The 16,117-nt window shown below is 49.4% G+C and overlaps 1 protein-coding gene across 1 annotated transcript; it reads right to left on the reverse strand.

Annotated features, from left to right (window-relative positions):
• Nucleotides 1–11,712: 11,712 nt before the first annotated feature.
• BHLHE41 (basic helix-loop-helix family member e41) lies at nucleotides 11,713–15,369 on the reverse strand. The gene is made up of 5 exons (XM_062591955.1): nucleotides 15,163–15,369; nucleotides 14,824–14,887; nucleotides 14,507–14,614; nucleotides 14,279–14,390; nucleotides 11,713–14,179 (listed from the first exon to the last, which is right to left on the reverse strand). Exons 1-5 carry the CDS (start codon nucleotides 15,222–15,224, stop codon nucleotides 13,140–13,142), a joined length of 1,386 nt encoding a protein of 461 aa, XP_062447939.1. The 5' UTR covers nucleotides 15,225–15,369; the 3' UTR covers nucleotides 11,713–13,139.
• Between the last annotated feature and the right edge of the window lie 748 nt (nucleotides 15,370–16,117).

Here is a 16,117-nt window from a genome sequence, read left to right on the forward strand (position 1 = left end):
TTTGGATGGAGGCAACCTTAGCTGCTCTGTTTTGTTCTGTTTTGCCAGTTGGATATACTGTATGCTTTTCGCCTGCTTTGCACTGGGTTCCCTATTCTGTGTGCTGTTAGGGCAGCAAACTATATGATTTGATAAACATGAGGTACTGTCGAGTGGGTACGCTCTGTTGAGTGACTTAAAAAGAGCCTCTTTGGCATCTCTTAGGGCAATAAGGACCTTTGATACAGACATGATAAACTTAGTGCCCCTTTATCGCTTGTATGATAAACTGAGCCCTTGCTGGTGTCCCTGTGGTATATCAGAGAGGAACAGCTATAGAAATAGTGTGAAGCCCAATCAACAGGACAGAGTCCTGCACAGTAACATCTCTATGAATTTAATGGTATTTTGCCTCTAACAATTAGTAGCTACACCAAAAACTTCTGTTTCATAATCTACTTACCTTACTAATTATTTACATATTGACTTGTCCAGTAGCATACTTACATATTTACTGTTCCTGCAAAATACAGAATGATGCTTTCACTTTACTGATAGTTTTACTTTATGCATATCTTGTTTTGCATATTGTATTTTGTACTTGTTGTTTCAGCTATATGCACTCTGTCTTGCTTTAACCCTCTACAGAAGGAAGATGACAATAAGTAATGGTGAGATTTAGTGAGAAAATACAAATATAAAAGACCTCATATTCAGTTCTGGAGCAAGTTGGAGGGAAGGACAACTTTTCTATCATTTATTTTTTTAATGAGCAAAAGTTTGAGGAAAAATCTTCAGAAGACTTCCAGCTGGCCTTATGACAGGTCCACTTAACAAACCTTTTCCCGTGAAACACTCTTGAGTGCTGGTAATTAGCAGCCTAGGTATTTTAAAAGGGAAGGCTTCTGGTGGAAGAAGGGAGGAGGGAAGAGAGAGGAGGGACACCAACTAAACATCTGTGACTCAATCCTTATTTGCCCTAACTTTCACTAGCAGTATGATGGAAAGTGGAGGGAATTCTCCAGCTACTATCCAGCTGAAGACCCACTGATACGGGTATCACAGGGCACCACCAGTTGCTGTTGCTAGAATAAAATTCAAGCTAACCTTTAAGTGGGCAAGTATTGGAATTTCTTTGTTGATGCTTATGAAGCTTCTCATAAATTATACCACCCCTTTTATCAAGGGGTGTACTAAACTGCTTTTGGGTAAATGCTGTATGCCAAGAAAGATTATTTGGCTTTAGCATTTACAATCAACCTGAGGTGAACCTGAGGTAGAACTGCCCCTTCTGGAAAGCTCATGAGAAACCCAAGAACGCTGCCCGACCTTTAACTATACTTCATTGCTATAATGTCGTCTTAACTGTTACCTTGACCTAGCAAAGCTGCATTATGGTTACCAAGGCTGTGACCTGGATTCTCCACTGTCGTGTAGCTTGTCTCCATACAAAATAAGCATGGCAGAGACAGCAGCACCACTGAACAAGAAAGGTAACAATGTCCATTAGCTGTGTGCTGGTGTGAAAGATAATCTTGCCCCCCTGACATTGTCAAATCACTGCAATTACAGCAAGGCTTACACAAGAGGGCAGCAATACATGCTGACATGCCCGGAGCAGCACAGTCATGCTGCTGCATCTGAAAAGCAGATTTTCTAGGTGTATGGCACATGATGAAAAATCATGTAAAACACAACACTCCATCTTTAAAAAGTCTTTCAGAAAGGACATGGTGATAGTCAAAGATCTGTGTCCTAGTCACAGCCTTCGTGTAGCTGACGTGCAAACGATGTAATTCCCACAGCCTCTTTGAGGAGGGCTTAGGCCTTTCTGAAACCTTTGGTACGGATGTGGGTTGAACCACTCCATTCTAGAGATTATCACGTGCTTGGTGCATTTGCCTGGAACTGGAAAGATTTTGTTTCATTTCCTAGCTCTGCCACGGATTTTCTGCGTGACCTTGGGCAAGCTACTATAATCCCTCTGAATTGGGAGTCCTCCAGCTGTAAGCTTGAGATAATACTGCTTCATCCCCTTTGACTTTGTCTATATATACTGTGAGCCCTGTGGGGAGCAACATCTCGCTTCATATCTGTTTGGCAAATAGTACTTAGCACAATGCGGTTCTGGTCTTGGCTGTGCCATCCAGACACTATTGCAATCAAGTTATGTTTCTCATCATACCGAAAGGATAACAGGAAGTCTCTCTGAGTTAGTTTTACTCATAGTGAGAGCAAGATGCAGACATGATGAGGGAAGCTGGGGATTTCTCGAGGTGAATTCTTGTTTAGCTTTAAATGTATATTTTTTTTTCTACAGAGGTAAAAAGACATGGCAAGTTAAGAAATAAAAACTCTCATTTCAACTTTAGCTCAATCCTATTCTTCCTGCAAAATGATGCTCTTACAAGAGGCAGCCCAACTCCTTTCAAAAGTGCTACTTGGAGCCTGTAGCTAATTGATAGAATTGATTGACTGGAGTAGGCTGCGACTTGCTTGGTGGCCATAAATGTTCCAACGTTTCCACAAGTCCGATGATGTTCCAGCAGTATGTAAGCAGCTAGTAATCCACCGTGACAGGCTGCCATTTTACAGTTGTCTATAGAAACCTAGCTGCCTTTTAGCATTAGGGTCTGAGGAGAAAAAGTGCAAGAGGTAGAATTATGGGAGAAAGGTGCCTTTTGGGGGTTGCTTTCTGAGTCCAAAGTGTTTTCTGCTTGCTCCTAATAAACTTCATTAACTAACAAATACTTCAGTTGCAATTACTCTGGAGATCTACACAGAAGGAGCATCCCTCAGCCTTCCCCCACATCAAGATTCAACCCTGCTGCTCAGTTCTGCAACCAAAGACCATTTGAAGGCATTGCCATCTGACCCATTTAGGTTACAATTACTCCAATCTCTGACATTTAACAAGGCAATGAATAATCAGTCCCACCACATCTTATCTCATGTTCTGCTCAGTGAAGTTCTCGCTGCTGCTACGTTTCTCCAGGGTCATCTGAGGACCTGTACAGCAGGAGATACCTGCTTCAAGGAACACATCTCTCATCTGATAGGAAAAATCCCATCCCTAGCATGCAATTGCACAGGACACATGCATTTTGGGTGCTGTATGCAATCACAAGACCAGCTTCAAAGCATCTCTGGTGACCTGGGAAGAGTGAGTACCAGCTACACTGTATGATATATCTTCGTTCATTGATGCAACAGCCTAAAATTCCCTAGAAAGAAAAGCCATCTCCTTATGCTACTATAACTGAGTAACAATGAGCTCAAACATATACGTTTTCTATGTGCGCACACACACACATATGCAGTCAGGTCATCTCCTTTTTGTTAGCTTGGGAAAATGAGGTCCAGGGAGATGAAGGACCTTCACAGAAAGAGTACGTGCCCTGTACCTACTTTTGTATGTGAATCCTTAAGTTTGAAATGGTTTGTTCAAAAATCTGTCCTGATTACACAGAAATATAAAGTTGTCCAACAACATTGCAGTCAGGCTGGAGGACCATCTGCTGTCTAGCATTAAGCCTCTAACTCAATAGCAAAAGCTCTGAGTGAGGCACAGGCAGCACAATAGCACAGGAAGCACTACCCTGGTACCAAAGTAACCTACTCATAGAGGAAGCTTTCCCAAACCCTTCAGTCAGAAATTAAATCTTTCCCTGATACCAGAGCATTTATCCCCCTTCCAAACAAAACAATGTAAGCACTTCAAAAGAAGTGACTCTTAATATTACATTTCTCCTGTTTCAAGTATTGGGCCTGATACAACCAGTAAAGCTAAAAAATATTATACCTATGAAATTTAATTAGTCTATTTTTAACTTAAAGTTTATTCAGCAAAATGAACATCTTCATCTACCATTGATTTCAGCAGCTGCAGAAGGAATTCAGCTTCTTGCAGAACTGAGACCATATATTTTAAGTTCTCTGACTGGAACTGCAAACCATGGAAACTGTCAACAACAAGAAGCTATTTTACAATAAAGTGTCAAGTTTGTGTTTCCTTGCAGTGCAGATCATCAAGACTCCAATTGACTTCATCACTTCTTTACTTTGAGATGTAAAATATTCTTAGAGCCTGGACTAAGAATAAGGGAAAACTTCCTGGCATTGTTTGGTCTTATTTGGGTTATAGAACTGCACACACATTCTCAGATGCACAGTAGACAGGCTCACCACATTTCAGTGCTTCCATGTCTGATTAAAGCCAGGAAGTGAAAATGTAATTGAATGGTATTAGTAAAAGGAATTCCATCTGAACAATGCGATTCTGGAATGGCTGGGTTTGGGGAAAGTTTGAATCTGATCAGAATTCTTCTTCAGGTACCTGTATTTAGCTCATCGCTTCTCATGTCAATATATGCAAGTTATCTATTTTGCTAGGAAAGTCACAAACCAATACCAAGAAGAGTGAACTGTGCTTACATACAGTTTTTCTTTCTATGACAGAAACAGCAACCATGCATGGCAATACTATTCTTAGATTGCAAGACACCCTAGAAAAGACAGTGGTTTGAAAGCATACATCCAAAATTGGGCATTTCATAGCCATGTTCCTGCTACAGTTCACTACTGCACAGCTGAACTGCAGTCTCACCTATCTCACAGCATCATTAACAGCTACAGATCAAAAGGAAGAAAATGTTCCTGTTCTCAGTTGTGCAGTGTGCTGTTTTGAGATGTGAACGGGAAGTACCTCTGAACTGCCTCTGCTCCTTCTGACCCAGCCAGAAACTCTCACATAATGCAGAGCTGCCTTCAGTCAGAGGCAGCATCTGTCCTGAAGTCATTGGCATATGAATTCATAGGGAATATCTGGGCGGAAAGAAGAGATATCCTCTTTACAGACTGGTACGAAAGCAAATAGTTCACCTGGACACACTAGGGAAAATGTTAATATAGCCCTAAACTGACCATTGGGGTATTCCAGACCAGGCTGCTTTGTTCCTGGACAAGGCATAGGTGATCCTCAAGAAAAACAAAAGGACCTGCAGTACCTCAGTGAGGACCTTAGTGGACAACTGAATCAACCCCTATCCCTTTCAGTGCATGGCCCTGGGGTTACCAAATCCAAGTGACGCCATGACATTAGTGTGCTTTTTTTATATTGTATTTGCAGACTTAGCATGTTCACTTATCACAGCAAACAGACGGACTCTAGGAAATGCCTTCTTGGCCTGGTAGTACACTGATGGGAATATGCATTCCCTAGATGGCTCTTGGAGCACTGCATACAGTGCCATACATTCCCAAAGGCTGTTTTAAATAACTATACTTACATTCTAATTTACAGCACTGGAATTGGCACCTGTGACCAGCTGTGTTATGTATTTTGCATAGACCTTTCACATTTAACAGATAGATATATTCTCAACTAACCTCTTCACTAACCTTAATATTAACCATAATAAGCAGTCTCAGCTCTCCCCTTACACAGGTTTCTCCTACTAACTATGTCAGTACACAGCAACCTCCTTTCTGACTTAACCCCGGAAACTGAAGTCTTGGCCTTGTAGTGCATTCAGCATTACAGCCCCAGCCAACTGACCGTCCAGCCTTGGCCTTCCTGAGACCCCTCTTGACTCGGTGAGGGCTCTGCATGGGGCAGGCCAAGTAGGGAAGCCTGGCGAGCCCCAAATAAATAGAAGTTTCAGGTATCTAACACGTGTTGCAGATCGTGCTTGGGGCTGAAGCACTGTCCTTGTGAAGACCTCCAGCAAAACTGGAAGTTGCCAGTGTGCCTGAAAGCTTGCGGATTTTTCCAGCTAATGGTTGTGCTGGGTTTCACTTTGTGCTAATATATGCTATATATGCCAGTAATTCAGTGTGGGCTAGTAAAAGGTACAAGCTTCCCCTATAGACCATCCTTTGCTTATATCCACAGACCTCCGCAGTAACAACAGCATTATTAGTCAAGAATAATCAAATCAAAAAAAAAAAAAAAACAGATAAAAAAAATAAAAGTAAAATAATTAAAAAAAAAACTTCTCCTTGTTGTACGAGCCCTCCAGCTCGGGAAGGGCTCGAGAGTCTTTATTACTGCGAGCGCCACGAAGCGGAGCTGGGGCGCTACCTGCACGCAGCGCTGCGCGGTTGGCTCGAGCCGAGCGCGCAGCAGCCGCGCAGCAGCGAGCGCCGGCCCGGCCCGGCCCGGCCGCCTTCAGCCCCGCGAAGCTGCCGCCGGCCACCGCCACCGCTCCCCGACCTCCCTCCCTCCCCACGCCGCCGCGGGCGCGGCCCAACGGTCGCCGCCCCGCGCCGTTGCCGGGCGCTCCCGGCCCCGCCCCCCTCGCTCCCCCCTCCCCCGCCCCGCCCCGCCCCGCGCCGCCCGCGCGCACGTGCGGAGCAGCGTGCGCGGGCTCACGTGGGCGCGCGCGTGACGGCGCGGCTGCCGGCCGTTGCTCGGCGGCGGTTGCCCGGCGGCTCCGTGAGGCGGCGGCGGGAAGCGATGTCGCTCGGCCAGCTGCTGCGGCGGCGGCGACTCCTCTCTGCGGGCCCCCGCGGGCCGCCGTGTGGCGGGAAGGGAGCCCACCGCCTGCCTTCCTTCTGGGCGTGTCTGAAGCTCCTTAGCGGAAACATCGATGCTTCTGCGGCCACAGAGCCGACGTGTCCCCCCCCCCCGCCCCTCCGGGCCCTGCACCTGTGTCCCCCTGGGCTGCCCTGCGGTCACGCGTGTGCCAGCGCTGGCTGTTGAAACCAGGGGTGGATGCGCAGGGAGCATCACTGCGCCGCCTTCTCCCTCCTGGCTCCGCGCAGAGGCAGGTTGGCCTGGCCAGTGTCTCAGTCTCTCAGGGAAATCATGAAAGATGCCTCGTTGTTCGGCAGGCTCTTCGGTCCAGCCTCTCGGTCAGCTGCAGAACAAAAGGGCTCAACTTGCATGTTTGAAAAGGGAAAGAAAACACTCTGTTTCTCTGACTGCCAGTCCCGCAAACACATTTGGAGATCTCGCTGCCAAGAAAAGCTTTTCTCTGCATCTCAGGCTGCCTTATTGTTACAGAGCCTGCCTGCAGTGGCTTGTTTCCATTTGGTTTTGAGGGGGATATTCATATTCCAACCAAGGAGAAAAATTGGTTCTGCAGCTGGAACCGAGGGCCCAGCCTCATAACCTTTACTGGAGGCTGTGATCTCTGGGCCATGGAAATACCGCTGGGGTCACTACTCACAGAGCATTGGCAGGAGTAGGAGGACAGGCCCCGATGCAAACCTCCTGAAGTCCATTCAGTAGGGTTTAACCAAGCCTGAAGCCCTTCCTGCTGGTAACTAGGTCCATGCAGGCAGACTACTGCTCCTGTGTAGATGAGCTGCTTTGAAAATAACGTCACGTGTAAGCAAAGCTGTGTGCTCGCCTGCCATCAACTGCAGGGCTGGAGCCTGAGCAATTTTGTTGATAAAGTGCAATGAGAACAGAATCCGCTTCAGTGTCTGTCAGCTTTCTTGGCACTGTGATGCAGATATGACTCCAAACACACTCGGGGAAGCAATTTTCTGCTGAGTAAGAAGACGCCGTATTTGCGTAGCCCTTTTTCTGAGCAGGTTTGTTCTTTAGAAAGTGCTCAGTTGTGAGAGTGACATGGCCACAAGGGTTTCTTTTTTGATAATATCCTTTTGATACCTGGTTCTCTAGGTTCTGATCTGGATGGAAGTGTTTTACAATGAAGCTAGACTCATCTTTGAGCTCTGAGAGAAAAACAAGTGGAAGTTAGGACCTGTTCCCCTTCTCTGGCTGCTGGACTGCAGTCCTGCAAGACAGCACTGCCCAGGAGATGTCTGCACTCGTGGAACTGCCGATCTCAGAGGATTGAGGGGACTGATACCCCAAAGCGCTCATCAGAGATTTGCACTAGTCTTCATTGCATGGTTTCTGTTAGATCAAGCACCTCACTGTGGTAAACTGAGTGGGAAGGGAAGGGAAGGGAAAAGAAGGGAAGGAAAGGGAAAAGAAGGGAAGGGAGGGATGAGGATGTGTTTCTAATAAGGAGCAAATGTGCACTTACAGCTTGAGCATGGAAGATCTCAAATGAGGTCAAAAGTCTGTAAAGACTGGAGAAAATCAGTGCAACTGCTTTTAAGCTAAAACAGGACAAATGGGCACAGGGAAACTGATCAGTAAAAAAATAAATCAGGAGGCAGGAGAAGAGACTCTTCCCCAGCCCCAGCAGACGAGTAGAGCTACCTGAAATCGCAGTCCCTGTGCCCCGGAAAGCAGGGGACAAGGTCACATTTTCCTGCCTGTGCCAGCCGTGACCTGCCTCCTCAGGGGCACAGCGGGAGCACCAGACAGGGAGAGGCATCCCGGCACACCGGGAAAGGGCAGCAGCCGCAGGTGCGCTGTCGCTGGGTGCCCCGTGAGTTCAGCGAGGCGGAACGGCCTCTGCTGCTCGGCCTCGGGCAGGGCAGCTCCGCGCAGCCCACAGCCTAGCTGTAATTGAGGCCGTGATGAATTTAGTGGTTGTGACAGCTCGACAGCCCTGGAGACTGAAATCCTGTAGTCACAGGAAAGGGTGCAGAGAGTGAAGCGACAGTGGCAGCTCCACCACACTGTCCAGCCCGCACGTGTCTGGGACTTGCACAGTCACTGCTTGTGATAAAGCAGGCACTTTGCAGTGAGCTACTGAGACTGTAGTATCACCAGAGACAGTAAATTGATATTCAGATCTTTTTGAGTGAAACTAGCTCCAAAAAATTCTAGTGTTTTTTCAAGGAGAGGAAATCTGGCATTTTTGTTACTTGCTCTTTGAGGTCGTGCTTTTGAGTTCATTTCTGCAGCTTGCAGGCATGAACGTTTCTCAAGTGAAGGCAGAGATCACATGACTCCAGGAGTTGATGTTTAAATAGAAATGGAAATACATTGTGAGACCCAAGGTACAGCTGGACTGTAAATTTTCTAGGGCTGAAATGTGCAGTGCACACAGTCCCCAGGTTTGCTGGATGCTAAACCACATACAGTCTGCCCTGGCTAGAAGGAAAAATTAAACAAAACAAAAAAAAAAAACAAACACTGTCTCCCCCCCCCCCACAAAAAAAAAAGAGAGAAAAAAAAAAGAGAGAGAGAGAGAGAGAGAGAGAGAGACTTAATGCCTACTCCAAAGCCCATTATGGCTGGAAAAAGGACTAACATGGACTTAATTGATAGGTCAGGCCTTTCCTAAACAGGGCTAAGGGTCAGTTGGAGTTCTGTAACTGCAGTCCTTCCCTCTATAAAACTTTCTTTGCCTTCAGTGGAAGTTGCGTGATATTACCTTCCATTGGTTTAATAATCTCAACTGTATTTATTTAATAATACACTATAATGGAACATTTTATTCCACTATAATATACAGGATAAATAAGACCTGTTTTCAAAGTTTATTGCTTAAGAAAATAACATTTACTAGCTTACAGCCCTTATCTCGTGTCTTGCAGTTTATGAGACACACAGTGTGTGCTCAAGTGTGTACAATAAATACAGCACCCAGTCCTGCACTCCTAGCACTTCGGAAGTGCAAATCAGATTCCATATATTATATCGTTATAGAAAAGTAGGTAGGAAATAACAAGCATTGATAATACATGTTTGCACATAAGTGAACATATATTTAAACTTGTCAGGTTCTTGTGCATTATTTATGTGGTTTTTTGTGTTTTTTTTTTTCTTTTTTTTAACCCAGAGAAAATATGAAACATGCAGTTTGACTTAGCCTCCAAAGGGATCAGAGGAAGCCTGGAATTTAATAATTAAAGCTGACTCTTAGGGTCCCTCCTGTCATTTTCCTTTTGCCTCCAAACAGCAGTGGGATATCAGTTTCAATTGTAAAACTTTTTATTTTAACTTGTTTGCTTTTGTTAGACACCAGTATTATGTGAACACTCATATTTTGTACTTGTTTTATATAATAAAATTTAATTGACTCCATTGATGCTATAACCTGGTGTGGAGTCATTTAGTGTGTTTGATTCAAGGGCTAATAAAAAGAAGCATTCCTGCTATTGTGCAAGATAAATGCAGAAACTGATAAAAACCTAAAGGATCTAGATTTACAGCCCAATGAAATCTAACCTGATTCATATTCCCAAAGGCTAGAAATTTGAAAAAGACTTAAAATCAGGCCAGTGCTCTGGGTTCAAACCACCTAACTTGTTGGTGACAGCTATGATTTTTATCAAAAGGGCTCATGGCTGCTCTTTCTGTGCATATAGTAAAACGGTAGGAAGGATTTCACTCTCAGTAAAGCTGATTCCTTCCCTAGTATGAGGAGCTGGAGTACGTAAGCACATTCATCCCAGCGTGACTCTCTATGTAGCACGTGTTAAGCTGTTTAAGTATGCAGGTCAAATTAAACTGGTGGGTGAGCTGCGGAGTTGAGGGGCTGAACCTGCTTCACTTTCATTCCTTTGATGACCCAAGGCGTGAAAGAGGATCCAAGGACTCCTGCAGTCAGTGGTAGTTTTTTCCATTAAATTTGATAAACTTTGAATCCAGCCTATGAATAAGTGACTTCAACAGGTGTATTGATGTAAAGTAGCTGCCTTTGGTCCGTTATCATCAATAGTTTATGAAAAATATCTCAGGAGACATTGAAAGCAGCCCTTCTATGTGTCTGTTGGTAATTGTACAGATAGAGTGTACCTTTTTAATCTGATTTTAATAGGAATAAACTTTTGGAGAGTTTCCATACAAAAATGATGTATACCTATTTCTTAACAATCCACTTTGAACACTTTAAAAAGAGAGTTTAGTTTTCACCCAACTTCTATTTGCTCCTGTATTTCAAAGGGCTGTGGGAAGCAACGTGGGTCTTTAAATTAGAGTTTTCTATTAACTACCTTGGTGCTCCAGCTTCATTGCGCCTGCCAGCGCAGCTGTCATTGCCCCCAAAGAACCAGTAGAGGGAGCACAAAACATTCCTTTTATATTTCTCTCTTACATAAACATTGACTACTGATTGGGGGTTTTCTTAATTTTATTTCTCTGGAACAGGAAGAATTTTTCAAAGGAAAGGTGATCTGTGGCTCAAATAGCAAGTCTGTGAAAGTCCATGGAATTCTGTATTTCCATGCAGTAAATTACTTGCCTGTTTCCACCACCCTATCCCCCATGCTCACCTCTCCTGTCTCTCGTGCTCCCACCCCGCCAAAAAATAGGTTTTTTTACAGGATTTCCAAGTTGGGACATAGACAATTTCCCCCGAGTTTATGATACTTGTGTCATTAGATTGTCACCAAAATCATAAATTTTGCTCATTGTAAACAAGAATAGCTTACATGCAGCACCAGAAGTGTCAAGTGTTAATTTTAAAGGCAAAATAAATATATTGCAAAAAGAAGAGGAAAAAAAAAAAAAGAAAGTGCCAGGAAGAAAGATGTATGTTCCACATGCATGCTGTATACACTGCTTTGTGAAACATGCATATCCATATCTTAAAATACCATTTGCTGAAGTGAGTTAAAGGAAATCAAGCAAATTCAAACCCATTTTAAAATGTGAAAAGGCATTAAATGATTTTTTTCAGCCACACAAACATACATTTTGGAGCTCAGTGCACCCATTATGATGTATTATTGTAAGATTTTTAATTAGTAGACAACCCATTTTGTGTATTAAAGTATTTATTCCTTAGTAAGAATTGTTTTTAATCACAAAATAGTGTGGAAATATTTAGATAATAGAATTCATGGAGTGCTGGAAAATACGGAATATAAAGATTGATTTCTAATATATCACATACTAAACTGTTCTAAAACAGCTGGTTTCTTGCAGACAGGATTTATTTTTTTTTTTAATAATTTAAGACAGCATAAGCTTGTATCAAGCGTAAGCATTGTAACAAAAGTGCAACTTTTTCAGCAAATCCTCCCAAAAGATATTTAACTCAAAATATCATTAACACATATTTTCTCCCTACAAAAATAGCATGTCAGACATCATTAATTGGATGTATTAACAACTATTTACATACAGCCACTCTGTAGGCTAGTAAGATTTTGTTTTTAACGTTGTTTAAACACAGCGTTTGAGGCAAACAGTAGCAACAGCAGCAGCAAATGCACCAAACTGACTAACAGACCCAGGATACTTATTCACTCCTAGTCAGACTGTTGTGTCTCACCTCTTACATAACATTCAAGTGAGATTTCTCACAGTGCTACCTTGGCAACAAACTAAAAATATCTAGGCAAGGTCTTGGTTTAAGCCTTATTATAAAAGCTTTATCTGTGTGATTATCTGGCGTCTGGTTTGTCTCCAGAAAGGGAAATCACGATATTTGGAGAATGGGGTGAAGGGGAACCCATAAAGGAAACTTACCCCGCATCATTTAATCGTTTCTGATTGCAAAGTGAGGTGTTTACCCACGGCCTCCAGCGTGTGTCGTTCAGAATTCAGGACAAAATGAGTTCAGGCTGATCAGTTGCTCTGTGTTTTCTTGGGGGGGGGGAAGGGGGCTGCTTTTTTTTTTTTTTTTTTTTTTTTGCTTTTTTTTTTTGCTTTTTTGTACTTCAGTGCAGAAACATTCATTTTATACAGCAAGGTTCGGGGGGAAATATGTCTCGGGAACGTACTGAATTAAATAAAGACAGGGTGAGAACTAATGCACTTGCCACAACCTGTATACCTTAGCCGGAAAACAAAACAAAACAAAAACAAAAACGACAAACGCAAGGTTACATAATGGGTCTGACCCTCTTTCCCTTGCACACCCAGCACTCTCGCTGGAGCCAGCGGCATCCCCGGGTGCTCAAGGCACTGCAGGTCTGGGCTCAGGGTTATCCGTCCACGGTCAATAAAGTGCTAACGCGGGCGCGGGGCCGCGCCGCCGCCCGCCCTCCGCGCCCTCGCCCCGGGCTCCCGAGCAACAAGTGCCGCTTCCCAGGTGCGACTCGGGGACACTGGAGAAACCCATTTCAAAATAAGGTGCAACATTTAAGTTACCTTAGAAAGAGAGAGAGAGAGGAAAAAAAAAGTATCCTTACTACGTTTCCTTCCGTTTCTTCTTTTTTTTTGTTTCCTTAACATATTTATGCATGTATAAAGCCAAACATTAAAAAAATACTGAGTAGCAAATTTTATCCTCGCCGGTCCTCTGCAGGGCAGCCCCGGGGCCGGCCGCCGCCGCGGCAGCGCGGCAGCCCCGGCCCGCGGCCCCTCCGCCCCCCCAGGGGCCCGCGGCGGCCGCTCAGGGCCCCTCGGCGCCGGGCTCCTCGGCGGCGGCGGCCTCGGCCTCCTCGCCGGGCTCGGCGGCGGCGGCGGCGGCCAGCCCGGCGGCGGCGGCGAAGGGGTGCGGGAGGTGGGGCGCCGGGGGCAGCACGGCGGCGGCGGCGGCCGCCTTGTCGGCGGGGCCGAGCACGGAGGAGAGGCACGGGAAGGAGGCGGCGGCGGCAGCGGCGGCGGCGGCCTGGGCGGGGATGCCCGGGTAGAGCAGCGGGATGGGGGCGGCGGGGTAGAGGTACTTCTCCAGGCTGCTCTTATCCAGGAAGGGCTGCATGTAGGCGGCGGCGGCCGAGGGGGAGATGAAGTAGAAGGGCAGGCAGAAGGGGGCGGCCGCCGCCGGCTGTCCGAAGGGGGCCCCGCCGCCGCCCGCCCCCAGGGCCATGAGCGAGCCCAGCAGCGCGGCGTCGGGCCTGGCCAGCGCCGCCGCCGCTGCCTCCGCGCCCCGCGCCGCCAGCCCCGGCGGGCCGGGCAGCGGGCTGCCGCCGCGGTCCAGCTTCAGCCGCTTGGGCGCGGGCGGCGCCTCGTCCCCCGACGGCTCCTGCTTGATGGCCAGCGCGGGCAGCGCCGCGGCCGCCGCCGGGCCCGGGGGCGCCGCGCCGTGGGCGCCGCGCTCGGGCCGCGCCTCGGGCTCGCCGCCGTAGCCGCTGTCCGTGTCCGTGTCGGTCTCGGCGCTGGGCTCGGCGGCGTGAGTCCGCTGGATGACGGGCACGCAGTGAGCCTGGCCCTCCGGCTTGCGGGCCGGCGCGCAGGCGGGGGCGGGCGGGGAGGAGGAGGAGGAGGATCCCTTGGGCAGGGGGCCCGGCGGCGGGGCGAGGAGCGGGGCGCCGGGCAGGAACTGCGAGGAGACGGCGTGCAGGTGGCCGAGCAGCTGGGCGCAGCGCTGCTCGCGGGGCGTCCAGCTCTCGAAGCGGGAGAGGTACTGCAGCACTTCCTTGGCGCACGTCTGAAAGCCCGAGTGGAAAGCGTCCAGGTCGGCCTGCACCGGGGACTTCAGGGAGCGCTCTCCTGCAGGGAGACGGCACGGTGTTAGGCACGGCACGGCGCGGCACGACAGCCTCCGAGCCTCTTCCCCCCGCTCCCCCCCGCCGCCCCCGTCCCACTTACCGCTTTGCAAAGCGATGATTTTCTGGTGCTGCTGCTCCGTTAAGGCTGTCAACGCTTTCAAGTGCTTTAGGGTCAGCTCCAGCACCACCGCTTTCTCCAGGTGCCCCAGCGTCTGCAAAGGCAAGGCCAGGGGGCGGCTCGGCTCCGTGCGCGGCGCAGCCCGCCGCCGCGGTGCGCCCGGAGCCCGGCCCGTGCACACGCACCCACACCCGCAGCCCTGCACCTCACCGTCAGTTTCAGATGCTCGGGCAGCAAGTCTTTCAGCTGGGCAATGCATTCGTTAATCCTGTCGCGCCTCTTCTTCTCTATCAATCTATGCGGCAGTTTGTACGTTTCCTAAGGAGCAGAAACGCGGCGACGGGCAGGCGTGTAAGAGCCCCCTGAGGACGGCGGCCAGACCCGATACAAGTGCCCCGCCGGCCGCCCGCCTTCGCGGGGGGATCCGCGCCGCGGGCGCCGCGCTCCTGCGAGCCGAGCTGCGCCGCGGACCCCAGCGAGCCCCCATCACGCGCGCAAGCAGGGCGGGAGCAGCCCCAGAAACTTACCTTGCTTTCGTCCCTCTTTACGCCTCTTTTGGGCTTGCACATGTACAAGGAAGGGTAGTCCAGCCTGGAGGAAAAACACAAGGATCCGATACCGTCAAGAGCAAGCGCGACCGCTGGCGCTTCCTCGCGGGGGGAGAAGGCATCCCCAGCGGCCGCAGGCAGCCGGGCGCCCTGCCCCAAGGGCCGCCCGAGGGATCGCCCCGCTCCGCCTGCGCAAAGGCAGCGAGAGCCGCTCGGGAGCCGGCTCTGCTCTCGGGGCTTCCCGGCACTTTCCCGGCGAGGCGAGGCGAGGCGAGGCGAGGCGAGCGCAAGCGGCGAGCCGCTGCCCGGGCGCCTTACCCCATGAAATCCCTGTGCTCCAGCAGCTGCCGCTCCGGCAGCCGAGCGATGCCTTCATCCATGTCTGACAGCGGCCGGTGCCCGGCTGCCGCTCGCCGCGGGGTCTGCGGCGCGCCGCGATCCGCCCGGGGAGATCCGCGAGCAAAACTGCGCGCATGCAGCCTCCGTCCGCCCCTGCCGCGCCGCGGCCGCGGCGTGCGGCGCCCCGTGGCCCCCCGCTGCCGCCGCCGCCGCCGCCCGCGCGCACTGCGCCGCGCCGCTCCGCGCCTGCCCGCGGGGCACGCGCGCCGCCAGCCGGGCCCGCACCCGGCTCACGTGCGGCGGCGCCGGGCGGGCGGGACGGGGCGGGGCGGGGGCGGCACCGCGCCCGCTGGGGGGAGCCCCGGCCGCCGCCCCCCTGCCGGGCTTTTCCCGCTTCCTGAGGATTATTAAACACATTTATTATTATTGTTGTTAATAATAATAATTATTATTATTTTGGAGGATAAACGTGAACGGCGGGGCGGGGGGGCGGAGATGCGCACTGAGCTGCCCGCACTCCCGTGGGGCAGCGGCGGCGGGGGGGGGGGAAGGGGCGCGTCTCGCCCACGGGTGGGCGCGCACCTGCCCGTGCCCGGGCAGCGGCCCGCGCGCGCGCGCCCCTGCCGCCGGGCTTCGCCGGGGGCCGGGGGGTCTCTGCCGCTCCTCGCCGCCGTTTTGCAGCTTGCGCCCACCCGAGGTGATGCCCCCTCCCCCCGCGCTGTGTCCCCGCAGCTCTGCCGCCCAAGCTGCGACGCGAGACCACGGCAAATGCCTTGAGATACATACGCATACGTGCATATACATGTATATATGCGCACACACGTATATATGTAGGTACATACGCACGCACATACGCATATAAACGTATGCACTTTTTTCTCTTTTTCTTCCTCTTTTTTTTTTTTTTTTTTTTTTTTTTTTCCCAGGCGGCCAC

The sequence above is a fragment of the Rhea pennata genome, chromosome 1 (assembly GCF_028389875.1).
Source record: "Rhea pennata isolate bPtePen1 chromosome 1, bPtePen1.pri, whole genome shotgun sequence".
In the NCBI taxonomy this organism is placed as follows: domain Eukaryota; kingdom Metazoa; phylum Chordata; class Aves; order Rheiformes; family Rheidae; genus Rhea; species Rhea pennata.